This window comes from Oreochromis aureus, linkage group 14 (genome assembly GCF_013358895.1).
Source record: "Oreochromis aureus strain Israel breed Guangdong linkage group 14, ZZ_aureus, whole genome shotgun sequence".
Taxonomy (NCBI): Eukaryota; Metazoa; Chordata; class Actinopteri; order Cichliformes; family Cichlidae; genus Oreochromis; species Oreochromis aureus.
Genome location: NC_052955.1, coordinates 6,071,047 through 6,084,787, shown reverse-complemented (window position 1 = coordinate 6,084,787; position 13,741 = coordinate 6,071,047). Strand labels below are relative to the sequence as shown.

Genomic DNA, 13,741 nt, shown 5'->3' with positions numbered 1-13,741 from the left:
ACCGCATTTCTGGTGACTGAGTGGAGAAAGATAACAGAACGGAGTCTTGCTGGAAAATAAGCCCATGTCACTCTGGTTTATATTACTTCTGTAAATAAGGACTGACAGCATGTCCTTGAGCCAGACCTGATCCTCCAGTTACTCCACTGTGGCTGCTGGACAGTCTTTATGTTACATTAACTTAGTTTGTTTCTTACCCTATGATTCCATAGTTTGATTTGAGCACTAACCCTGCGCTCTGTGATGGGAGTTTAAGACGTGACGGTTTTGTCACTGACATGTGGCCCTGCTGTTATCTAATGAGGAAGTGAAGTCTTTCATCTGTGCTCAGTGCGGACAGATGTGATCACAGTTCTTTGATTGTCGAGTGCTGTGAACTCAGCTGTGAAAGAGAGTCTTCAAGACAACGGCTCAGTGGGATCGCATCTAAACTGTCTTTTATATTATAAATAGTCATCTTCAGGAATGCAAGGTAAAAAAGTCTTTTAGTGTTGATGTTTTCTTTCTTCCTCATTTATACTTCTTCATTTGTATTTCCTTCCTTTCTCGTCTTGCTTCTTTCCTCCTCATGTTTCTTTCCTTTTATTGAAAATTAAAAAGAAAAAAAAACCTCCCAGCTTGACAGGAGAGTCTTAGCGATTCTTTATTTATAATTAGATATTTAATATAATCACTGCAGGGCTTTGCTCTTCTATTGTAACCCCGACACAATAGGATTTTAATACTTATCCAATACAGGTGTCCATTCTTATTCCCAGAGTGTCAAATATTGCCATTTTGTCATAGATACTGGTATCTCACAGATATGAAGTGTCATAGTGTTTTATCGAGACCCTTTGAGGTTAGATTTTAACACACTGGGAAACCTCAACAGTTGATAAAGTGCAAAATATTTTCCTAAGACTAGCTAAGTAGGTGAAAGGAAACAGCAATTAAAAGTCAAACTAACAGAACAAAGGGAGGCTCCCAAACAGGATGTTCTTCTAGTTGACAGTCTGGTAATTTATGCCACTTCCACCTTTCCTGCCTCTGTATGTCACTCGAGTGTTTGTTTTCTGAAATAGTACCATCACATCACCTTCTACATATTTCTGTGACACCAGCAGCTTCTGACCAAATGGTGCAATTTGCCAAAGAACGGAAAAACGGAATTACCTACGGAGGCCACAAAAGGTCACACCTTTAGCTAATGCAAATGCTCAAAGTAGAGTGTACTCACAGCTACTGAGGAATGAACCAAAAATGTGTTGCATAACTGTCATAACATCTCCTCTTCCTGTATCACCTATAGCTCATTTCCTTAAAATGTCAAACTTTGTCTTTCACAGGGGTTACAGGGGTTAGTTTCTCGGAAGAAAATATTAAAAACAAGCAGCAACATGAACCATTCATCTACCAGCTGACACACCTTTGACATTTTAGAACATAAAAAAATGACAATTTACCACAAGAGTGATGAGTAATTATCTCTGCAACGAACCTGTGTGTTTGACAACAGATTAGGGCAGAGCTGTGGCCCAGTTGTGGTCACCTTATCAAAATGAATGTTTCGTAAACATAGCCTTTTTTAATCGTGTCACTGAGGAAATGTCCTTGCATAGCACTCTCCTGTGTTTGTATATATGACAGTAGCTGTCAGCTCAGTCCAAAATCATTGATCACTGAACTGGCATCTCTGAGGCCTCTTCCTGGGTTTGCAACCGGGAAGTAAGCTCACTTGCTCAGCATGTCTGCCAATTGCAGTCTCCCCTAATTATGAAGTATGACATAATTTTTCAACACTGCTACCTCAGTAATGTTGAGGGATTTTTCAGCTGAAGTTCTGCGGTCTGGTCTCTCTCAGTACTGACGAGTAGATTTCCATGAAATTTTCTGTGTATGCCTCCCAAATAAGAGTTTTGCACCAAACATCTAATTTGCATCCTTCGGATCCTTTGGAGCAGTGTGGTTTATAATGTTCAAAAATATATTTGAGTAAAAAAATACATCAAAGTGATCCAATACATGAAATATAGAAATTAAAGAGGTAATCAGCTCTTGTCCTGCTCCTTCTGTCATTGTATGTGTTTGGGTGAAAATTCTGTCGCTCTCGGACTTCATGTTTGCACGTTATGCAAAGCCTTGTGATTGTACGGTTTGTCAGCATGTGCTGTGTTATTGTGCTGGATAGTAGAGATTCACTGTATGAATGTTAGCCACTGTTTCACATGCTTTGTTTTCTTGCACACACTTTTCTGAATGTCTGGAGCAGCAAAATTCAATATATTAGAAGACAAGGGCTTGTTGTGTTATGTGAAGGGTGTGTTCATTCCACGCAGTTTTGAGCGGTCTGTTTTCACCACGAGAAGGATCCCATTCAGTTCAAATATCCAAAGCAAATACCTGAAAATGCTTATGGGAGTTACCAGTTATTGCACATTAAAATCTATGTAAAAGGCAAATAGATGCAAGACAAGACAGAATAAACTGTCTTTTGACCAGTACAAGCTCTGGGGAATGTAAATTTCTGCAAAAAAAGTTAAATATTTAAAGTTTTAGTCACAGTTATTCCAAATTCATGCTTTCCCCAAATCCCCCAAATACCAAAACTGTCAGCAAAATAGGCATAAATGGTCCAAAAGATATGATAGTACTGTAAGATGTACCACTTGTTGAAATGGCCTCGGATAAATGTTGGATAAATAGACCCCTATATGGTTTTTATATAGTTCTGTTTTAGTATTTATATTATTATGCAAAAACAAATAATAAAAAATTTTTTTTCTAATTACAAATTATCTTAACTTATTGCTCTCTCTTTCTGTTTCTTGCAGATTTTCAGGACTTGTGAATAAATAGGTCCAGTCCACCGAAGCTGGGTAAAGTCATTCCTGCCTCACCGGGAGCATCTCTGAGGGGTTTTGTGTGTCATCAGGACCTTGAGACACAACGGCACACGCAAAGTGATGTTCAGGCTCATCGCTTTCACGGTAGACCTGGCAGACCTCTAATCTCTAAAAGATTGATGAGGTCTTCTCCAGGCTCAGGAAGCCTGGCATGGCATTGATAAGGCAGCTTTTATTTCACCACATTATATAGCTCACTCCTTCCCTTCTTCACCTCTTATACTGAAGGACAAAGGCTGGCCTGGAAGCGTGAAAGAGGATTATAACATGTCAAGTCAAGAGGACAGTGGTTTAAAGAATAGGAGATATGACATTCCCTGGAAATAACACGTATGTTTTCCTCCATTGCCTCGTGTGGGACTGCTGAGCAGGACGTCAGAGTCATCATGTCACTGTCAAACTGCTGGAGCTGGAACATAGTGAAACTACAGAAGGGAAAAACGCAAAGCTGAGAGTAGCTGAACACACTTCGCACACCTGCAGATAGTCTGATACATGACAATGTGCAACATCTCCTTCTGTAATGTGGACAGTAAGGTGGACCAGTTCTTTCAGCCCACACTCTACATCATAGTCATCGTTCTTGGGCTGCCGACTAACTGCATGGCCCTGTGGGCTGCCTACATGCAGGTGAGGGACACATAGTCACAGTTTTCCACCTCCAGTGGCCTCAAATGTATCAGACTATAAGACAGTGGTTTAAAAATTGGGGTTAGGACCTGCCACTTTGGTTTCACGAGCCATTTTGGGAACAAATAGGTCTTATTTTGGGTCTTCTTTTTTCTTCCAAGGAAATCTCCCTGTTAATCTTTCTGTTTATTCCCAAAGTGCATAGTAAAAACAATCCAAGTGTTCATCCACTTTAGATGTCTGGCATATGATTTTTGTTAAAGAATAAACCTTAAATCTGACTGAAGACAAATCCAGTGAGAAGAATCGACACAAAATCAAATTCTGGTGGTTTCTGGGGTTCCCTTTGTAGAAATCCAGAAACAGTCCTATGACTGCACTAAAAACAAGGCAGTTCACAAAAAGCAACACACTGAGCGTAACTAAGGGTAACACACAATTGTGGTTAATGACGCTTGTCGTTTACGTCGCATGTTTAGCGTTGCCTGCCAGATATGGTCAAAAGAGCCGTTGGGATATTTTCTCACACAGCATCAAACTTGTACTGCGTTTCCCACAGACTGTCAGTTTGCTTTGGCAGCAAGAGGAAGGATTTTTATTGACGTTTACTCATAAAGTTCAGCAACTCGTGTTTTTCAAAAAGAGCCATCATTAAAGTGAGCAACATTTCATGTTACATTGTTTGTCTTTCATGTCAACATCAGGACACATTTTCACAGTTCAGATGACCATAGGAGTGTTGGGTCAGGTGCATTGTGGTCATTGTTGTTACCACGCTTTGCAGCATTAACCAGATCACCGGCTTCATTGAAACTCAAACTGAATACCAGTTCAGTTATACCTAAATACTTTGTATGAATAGTGACACCTTTATTCACTAGATGCCATTTAATCTATTTACCATCAGCTGTACATAATGCAGGACACGTTTGTGGTGTGACTTGGGAAATTGAATTAGGAAAACTGAATGGAAGCAGCAGACACGCTAAAGTTCTGCCTCTTATCTGTGCACTTGTCTCTTTTTCAACTCCTTAAAGTGGCCATACATATTTGAGCTGCAGTAATTCAGTGTTCAGCGATTGCCAAAAACATTTTCTAAGGCATGTGTGAGCCAGACGCTCATTGCACAACACTAAAGGTAACAAAGGGCTAATATTCAGACCAAACACAATCAGCCTTTCAAATTCTCCTGTGTTTTGACTTCCAGGAAACCAAATCATTTGCAGCTGAGGCAAATATGCATCGCACCTTGTTTGCATTCCCTGTTCTGTTGGAGAGTTTGCATGCAAAGTATAGCTGGCTCACCAATTTTAAGCAAACATGTTAGTCTTCTTGTTCAGATTTGAATCTTCACCTTCTCCCCTTTGCACCAGGTACGCCAACGCAATGAGCTCGGCATCTACCTGATCAACCTGTCGGTGGCTGACCTCCTCTACATTGCCACTCTTCCTCTGTGGATCGACTACTTCCTGCATCACGATAACTGGATCCACGGTCAGGAGAGCTGCAAGCTATTTGGCTTCATCTTCTATACTAATATCTATGTCAGCATCGCGTTCCTGTGCTGCATATCACTGGACAGGTACCTGGCTGTGGCGTACCCTCTGCGCTTTGTGAAAGTTCGACGAATCAAAACAGGTTTGTATGCAACAAAAACTTGATCAAAGAAACTGGATCTTTAATTCCTGTGAAGGAAAGAATCTAAAAAAACATGTTGCGCTAAAACACTTGGACCTCTTTACACACGTCTAAGATACTGCATTTGATGATGTTACCCAAAATTGTGACACTACTGAGACTGGATAGGAAGTACATCTTCAAAGTACAGTGGAACCCCGACTTACGAAATTAATTTGTTCCAGAGGGTCTTTCGTAAGTCAAAATTTTCGTAAGTCGAAGCACCTTTTTCCATCGCCTTTTGAGTGAGGCGATGCTGGCTGAAGACGAAGTTCTTGGTGGAGGCTGAAGAAAGCATATGTATGCATGCATACATACGTATGTGTACGTGTACATAACATTATGGAATTTAATTCTAAACATTAAAGCTAAAACTTACATTTACGTTAATTAATGTACGTAGGTACACTGAGCAATGATATTTTTTTAACATTTTTTAAAACTCGCTCATATTTATGCCTTATGCCGGCCCCATTATGAATGAACGACAGGCTAATTGCAAACAAAAAGCACACGAAATAGCGCACTGCAACAACAATACGTCTTTCACGTGGAACAGCGAAACGCATTTCGCAAACAGATTTCGTTACACGGGCATTTTGTCGTACCACGGGCAAAAATATTGCCATTAAGTGCCTTCGTAACTTGAATTTTTTGTTAAATGGGGTCTTCGTAAGCTGTGGTTCCACTGTATATCCTACATAGAAACTTACCATTATGTGAAATACCAGAAAACTGAGTATTGTAGAGATAGAAATTATGTACCATTATTGTAACTTATTGTTACTTAGAACAGCTAAAAGTTATTAATAGTTTCTTGTTGGTGGTGCAGTCACTCAATAAAAAGCTGAGGCCTTGATAGGTCTCATCAAAATTTCTGCGAGTCTTCCATTTTAAGGCCAATCAAGTCATCTTCCCATTCACCTCTGGACCACTTCCAGCTGTTTTTAGATCACTCCAAGGATGCCTCTCTCATGTGTTTGTGACAATAAATTTGTCCCCATGAATCAAACTGGCTGTAGACATGTATATATGAGTGTGAATGGTTGTCTGATTTTCTGTCATGGTTGTCTGATTGTGGTGTGCTCGCCCTGTGAGAGTGCCCTGGTTGGATAGATGTAAACTGGATGGTTGGATGGATGGAATGTCCATGGATGGTGTGATGGATGGATGGATTCTTGGATGGATGGATGTGATGGATGGATGGATGGATGGATGGATGGATGGATGGATGGATGGATGGATGGATGGTTGGATGGATGGATGGATGGATGGATGGATGGCTCAGACTTACTGTAACGGCTTGTGGTGTTTGAGGGAGAACAATCAGTGGTTCATACACTATACACAGTGAGGTTTTATGCCTCCCTATAATTTGTCCGTGTTACAAAAATGAAATTCAAGAAATGGACGACATCCAGCACACATTGCAATGCTCAAATTCAATAAGTAAGGGAATCAGACGTCCACAGAGTGACCAAAATTTAAATGAGATATAGAAATGGAAGTAACCACAGTATTTAATGTTTGCTCTCTTTGTCTTTCCTCTCCTCTGCTTCCTGCAGCTATCCTCGTCAGCACCATTGTGTGGATCATTGAGATTGTAGCAAACTCTGCTCCTCTCTTTCATGATGAGCTCTTCCAGGACCGGTTCAATCACACCTTCTGCTTTGAGAAATATCCAATGCAGGACTGGGTAGCAGGCATGAACCTCTACAGGTCATTTCTTGGCTTCCTTGCTCCGTGGACGGCAATGCTGGTCGCCTACCGAGGGATCCTTGCAGCAGTGCGTTGCAATGTCTCAACAGAGCGCCAGGAAAAGGCCAAAATCCAGCGGTTAGCTTTGAGTTTGATTCTCATTGTTTTGTTCTGCTTTGGACCGTATCATGTCCTCCTCCTGGTGCGGAGTGTCATGTTTTTACAGAAGCCATGTGACTGCAGCTCAGAGGAAACCTTGTTTGCAGCATACCACGTATCGTTGGCATTGACCAGCCTGAACTGCGTAGCTGACCCTATTTTGTACTGTTTCGTTAACGAGGGAGCTAGGAATGATGTCGGCCGAGCCCTGTCGGCTTTACTGTCAGTGGCCTGCAACAGGCGGCCCTCTTCTTCGCCTTCACATGCTGACATTCTCAATGCTGGTTCAGTAACCATGGACACACCGCTGTCAACAAAGAAGCAGCCTTGTGTGTATGCTGATCCAGGCAAGACCAACAACTACAAGACTGAACTGGTGGCTCTGAAGGAGGAGTGTCTACAGATGACCATCCTCAGGAAATAACTTAACTAGTTGGAACAAGCAGTAGCAGGTCCAAACTGTTCAGCTCAGCGAGAGGCCGCAGCTCCTAACAGTTCCAGGGTCTCATTTCTGACGGCCTAACGGGCTGAAATCAGATGCAATCAGTGGCTGTGGATGCACGGGGTTAAGTCAGTAGGTGACATATCAAAAAGGCAGAATAAGGATGGGATAAATGAAATAACATAACACAGGGTCTGTGGTCATGTGAACAGACATGTGGGAGGATGAAATACTTACGTAGCAAAACACAAAATTGTTAGGTGAATGAAAGATGGTCAAACCACTGGTTAGATTCTCACCACTGGTGATGCAAAAAGTAAAGTGTAGTCTGAGAGTGAAACCTGAGGATTTTGTCTGCTAACAAAAAACTTTGGACTTTAAATAAAGGATTCTTTCATTCCAAAAAACTGTTAACACATCAGGCTCAGACAGAAAGGTCATCAGGCTCAGTTCTGTCTCATGGATTGAATGTTTTGTATTTAGAGCTGCAGTTTAACAGCCTCCATGCAGCTATGGTGCATGCAGATGTTAGCATGCTAATGTCCTATTCTGCCCTAGTAATCTGGGAATGATCATCATGAGCGATCATCATGATGATGTGAAGTGTCTGATCAGAAGAAACTTTGGGCTGCTGAGTCAGGGGATCTCACAGCAGACTTTAGCATTTCTGGCCAGCAAATCTTTTTTTTCTTCATTCTGAACCAAAGTGCAAAACCCACAAGCTGGCAAATCCGATGTCTGTGGGTGGTGTGGCTAATAAGGATGTTATCAACAAATTTTGATGACTTGGATTTTTGGACAATTTTTCCAGTGTGCCAGGAATCATTCACAAAGTCAGATATGTTGGAATATTTAAGAGAAATGCTTAAAGAGACCACGCTCTGCATGGTTCAATGCTATTAGTGGTCAAAACCCAAATGCACTTAAGAATATATCCCCACTTTGGGATATATAAAAGAAGCAGGATGGTGATTAAAAGGACCGAGGATTAATGGTCTCTTGAAAATGTCTTTATTATGGTGTTCAATTGTTAAAGGAATTTTTAAAAAGCCTTATGAAGTACCTCAGCTTGTAAACTGTGATGGCAAGAAGGCTTACAGTAGAGTTGTTGTATACCATGAGCCATGTTTTCTATTTTATTTTTTACAACACACAGCAAATAAACCTCCCTCCAGTGGGATATCAAAAACAAATCTTAAAAGCCTTCAGATCAGTTTGAAAGTTTATTATTTTCCATTATTTTATGTCGTGGAGCTAAAGATCAGTGTCATACTTCAGACAAATGTATGTGTATGCAATTAACAGTAGCTACAGGAATATGTGAGCATACATACTGCTAAATGAAAAATGTATCGCTAAAAAGATGATCATCAATGAATTCAAGCTGCATGCTTGGGCTAAAGAGTACACACAGTTGACCAACAGTGATAACGTTTACATTGCAGTTACAGACAGGCCTTCTGGCTTAAACTATCCAGACTAATCTAATTTATATGTAGTACAAACATTCGAGTTTTTCCTCCATTTACATGTGCACCACTGCACAGCATGCATAATTAATCCTCAGCTTCCCTAAATTGGAAAAAAATAAATTCCACCTTGATTGAAGTGACATCACTGGCTGCTAATACTGTTTGTTATATTAGTGAAACAAATTCATAGATTTTTAATTTTTTTTTATTTTTAAAGGCTTGATAAGGAAATCCTTCAGTAGCTATAAATATTAAACCACTTTCAGAAGAACCAGTAGCAGGTTAAAGCTCAATTTAAATAAGAAATTGACTGTTGTTGATGATTTATTTAAAATTTAAATATTTAAAATATATATACTTGATGCTGATTGTTTTTAATGTAAATATGACGGACAATTTTTTAAATTTTTTTAATGATAAGCTTGGTCATATAAAGTAATTGCTACTGAAACCAGCGACGCACAAGCCCCGTGTTAGGATGGATGTTGGTTCAATCCCGACTTTAAAAGATGACGCCAATCTATGTGTTTAGGAAAAAAGTTCAGTTCAATTGTCAGCCTGATCTATAAATTTTATTTCAGTTTTCGGTGGAGTCTGTTTTTGTATTTTTAGATCCATGGCAATGACATTTCATAAGTGAATTTGTTTACATCATAGGATGCCCTGCTGGATGTTTAGAGACAAAGCAATGACGCGGTGAATTTCCTGACGTGCGGTATTACGGCTCAGATTATTCCCGTCCAATCAAATTATTTCGTGGATTCAGGTATCATGTTGCTGTTCCACATGCAGTATGGGACATATTTTGGAGAATGTCTGATCCCAATGACAAACATGTTTATGTTGCGCTGGCATGAAAGCATTGCTAAATTCAGTGGAATAATGTAAAGTATCTGGACAATTTCAGCTTGTTAATGTTGCCCTAAGTGCTGTCCTATGTGCCACTGGTTTTAATGTATCTGTGTGTCAGTCCAAAGGAGGAGGTGCCAGGCTTCATAATGTGTATTTGTCCAATAACAGTGTCAGTGAGAAATAAATTATGCATATAAAAAAGTGCATCTTCCAGCGTGCATTTGTTTTGCACTTGCAAGCTAAAGCTGAAGCAGCTCTCTCGTGCTGGTGGCTTTTGAAATGGAAATTATTTAAGGGAAACAAGTCTATGCTTACCGCCATACTCTGTTTTCTTTCTTCTCTTTCTCTTATATCTTCTTTTTTAATGTCTTTTTTTCCCTTCTGTTTTATCACAAGAATTAAACTGTTGACGTTACGACACGATTGGCAAAGAAAGGTCAAGCACTGACGTAGGTAAAGGTAAAATTAGTACTAAAAAGTAAATACCCAGTTGAGATACTACAACCTCTAACTACACTTTTCTTTTAACACTGTATTTACTGTATACAGACATACACAGAATGATTAATATCATGGGATACAAATAAAGTGTATAGTCTGACTTAATTGATAAAGACTTCACACAACTGCTTCTGCTGTGCTCTGTGTTTTGCTAAGGTACTGGAGAAGAGAGTCAAACCTCAGTTTCAGCAGGAACAATGTGGTTTTGTCCAGCGAACACACAACTCTTTAACTCTTTGAGGGTCTGTGAGAGTCACTCTACAAGTGTTTTTTGGATTATGAAAGGACCTATGACTCATGGGAGATGCATCGACCCACTGTCACAGGCTACTGGGTCCCAGTTTAACCACAGCGAGCTTGATTTACATTACCAGCAGTAGATCAAACTCTTGTTTAAGTTGGCCTTCACCAGAGCTGCCCTTTGTCACCAGTTCTGTTCATAAAATGGACATAGTTAGGTAGTGAAGGATTCCCACTCTCTCGATATCACCTCTCTGCTTTTTGTGGATCATGTGGTTCTTTTAGCTTGTTCAAGCAGTGAGTTTCAGCTCGTGCTAGTTCATCTCAAAGACCAACTAAGGGTCAGAGAGAAGTTATTGCCCAAAGTCAAGGAGCTGTTAAAGCTCAAGTCTGACAGTTTACATTTATGTTAACTATGCCTTAATTCTCAATTAACACACCCCTCTTCTATTTGATAAGAATAATAAATAGGGGGATTTAAGCACTTTACAATGTCACACTATTAAGCATTTTCTATTAAGGTATCTGTAAGGTATTAGCAAGTTCTTTAATCATCATATATATAACATTACTGGTCCTTACTGTGCAAATTATCAAGACACAGATATTACAGATATATTATTATGACTGTGATTATACGTATGCAGTGATTTACTGTAGTAGCATTGATAGCTGTACATGTGTAACGGTAACAGATGGATAAACATAGCTGGATTTATAAATTTCATACTAACGAGGAGTAATGATATATAAATAATTAATTAAGCACTTCCAAATACCTTACTAATGCTTAATAGTGTGAAATTATTATAAAGTCCTATTGAACCCTCAAAAGAAACATGAAGTTCTGGTAAGTCATTTCTGTGTGTCTTAGGAAAAGTTTTTTTTTTATTTTTTTATGAGATTTCAACCATAACTTGGCAGTGTTAAAGGAGACAGCTCCACGCAGCAGAGCTTTAAAAAGTCCAGGTCAAAATTATTTGCACAGGTAAGCAAAACGTCTGCAGTACACAGAACCCTGCAAGTGCTGGTAACAGATCACTGACCAGCAGACAGAGCAAGTCTGGGATCCTGCCAACACAAAGTCACCTTCTTCACTCTTCACATTGTCTTGTTCCAGCCTTCCTGTAAAGCTAATGAACAACATCAAGGACATGCTGTACAACCTGCATGTGTGTGTGTGTGTGTGTGTGTGTGTGTGTGTGTGTGTGTTTTTTTTTCTAACAGTGTGAGATGCGTCCTTCCCACTGTGATGCTTTAGACGCAACCCTATATTTACAGCCTGTCCTCACAGGGATGGACACATTCATAATGTCCTATACAAAACAGGACAGCCTAAACAAGGAAGTATGAGATGTGGGAAAAAAGGCAGATGTATTCGTGTGACATACACAAATGTGTGTGTGCGTGTACTTTTCATTTGTGTTTTACAGCATTAAGCAAAAGGAAACCGAGCGGTCGCACATGCCTTTATGTTCTTAAGAGGAAAGAAAGGACAGACTCTCTCTCTGAGGGAACATTGTCTCTTGTCCTCTATGCGTCACTAAGTTCCTCTACTAAAGATTTATATATAGAAGCTCACCAGAGGCCACGCTGTCATTACCAGCAGCTCACCTGATGATGAGAGTGATTTATTATCCGATAAGAAACTCCGCTGGGATATAAAGAACAGTTGTGCAGGCTTTTTGCATTCAATATTTATATCTATTTCTATAGGCAGATAATAGGTAAAAGAGCTACAAAATAGCTGGAGAGATGAAACTTTTTGTTACGCAAACAATTCTGTGGAAGTTTTAGGCACACAAGGACAGGATAAGCAGTGCAACACAACATTAACATATTATCTTTTAAGCTGATATAGAAATTGATATATACTGATACAGAGCATTTCAGAGTCCCAACTTTGCAGCAGATGGGCTACAGCAGCAGAACATCTGGCCAGGTGCCACTCCTGTCAGCTCACAACAGGAAAGCGAGGCCAGTTCAGCTGTAAAAACATTACCTGATCTCAAGAGTCTGATTTCTGCTGTGGCATTCAGATAGAAGGGTTGGAATTTGGCATGGATAACATGAAAGCATGAATCCATTCTACCTTGTAGTGACAGGTGATGTCATGGTGTGAGAGATACAATCTTGGCACACTTTTGGCCTCTTAGTACCATTTGAGCATTGTTTAAACTCCAGAGACTACCGAAGTATTGTTGCTGACCACGTCCATCCAGCCATCCTCTCACACACCACGTCACAAAGCTCAAATCATGTCAAACTGGTTTCTTCAACATTTCAGGGAAGTCGTAACAATAAGTTCATTGTACTCAAACAGCCTCCACATTCACTAGATCTCAGTCCAGCAGCGCACCTTTAGGACATGTTGAAATGATTTGCATCATGGATGTGCAGCCAACACATCTGCAGCACCTGTGTGATGATATCATGTCAATACAGACCAAAATGTTTCCAGTGTCTTATCAAATCGAAAGACTAAGGTAGTGCTGAAAGCAAAAGGGGCTCCAACCGCAAACTAGCAAGCTGTAACTAAAAGTGTCTGGCAGGTGTATATTGCCTTTTGAAGCTTACTATAGATATACTGTGTTTTTAAATTATTTATTTATTGTTTTATATTATTGACAAAAGTTTTTCCAGCTTCAGTAGCTCATAGGATTATACAGATATATCCACAGATACCCAAACGACAACAAACTTGTATTCTTATGTTCTTTAGCATGTAACAACACAATTTAAAAAAATCCCTCAAAACAAATGTTAGTGAATGTGACATATTCAAACTTTAGATGGTAAAATGATAATAACGGTCAGTGCAGCAGAGGGTCAGCGCAACAGAAACCAGTCTACAATAAAAGGTGAAATCACAACACTCACAAAAGTGTATTCATTTACCTTGACCTCAAGCAATAATAAAATTGTGCTGCACAGATGACTGAGTGAGCTATATTCCTCTTAAAACTGTGTCTAATGTGACCCAGGATCCTTTTAAGATCCATGTTATAATCTCATTAGCCCATTCAGTTGTATTCCATCCTGGCAGAGGACAAACAGCCTGGACAAATATACAGAACAGTTAAAAAAAACAGCTAAAACTCCCACTGCACATAGATGCTGACCACGTATTGTGAGCCTAATACAATGGCCCCAATTTCTGACTGACAAAAATGTATTTTTCAAAG

General features: G+C 39.8%; 1 protein-coding gene across 2 annotated transcripts in view; it reads left to right on the top strand.

The window, feature by feature from the left end:
• The window catches only part of gpr4 (G protein-coupled receptor 4), a 48,654-nt gene extending 38,280 nt beyond the window's left edge, over positions 1-10,374 (top strand). Inside the window, exons 1-4 of one of the 2 annotated variants that reach the window (XM_039622252.1) lie at positions 338-472; positions 2,814-3,515; positions 4,889-5,153; positions 6,758-10,374. In XM_039622252.1, the coding sequence (XP_039478186.1) occupies positions 3,381-3,515; positions 4,889-5,153; positions 6,758-7,473 (1,116 nt within the window). In that variant the 5' untranslated portion in view covers positions 338-472; positions 2,814-3,380 and the 3' untranslated portion in view covers positions 7,474-10,374. Of the gene's footprint in view, positions 1-337; positions 473-2,813; positions 3,516-4,888; positions 5,154-6,757 lie in introns of those variants that run through there. The other variant, XM_031739900.2, reaches the window with a different exon arrangement.
• Positions 10,375-13,741: the final 3,367 nt, after the last annotated feature.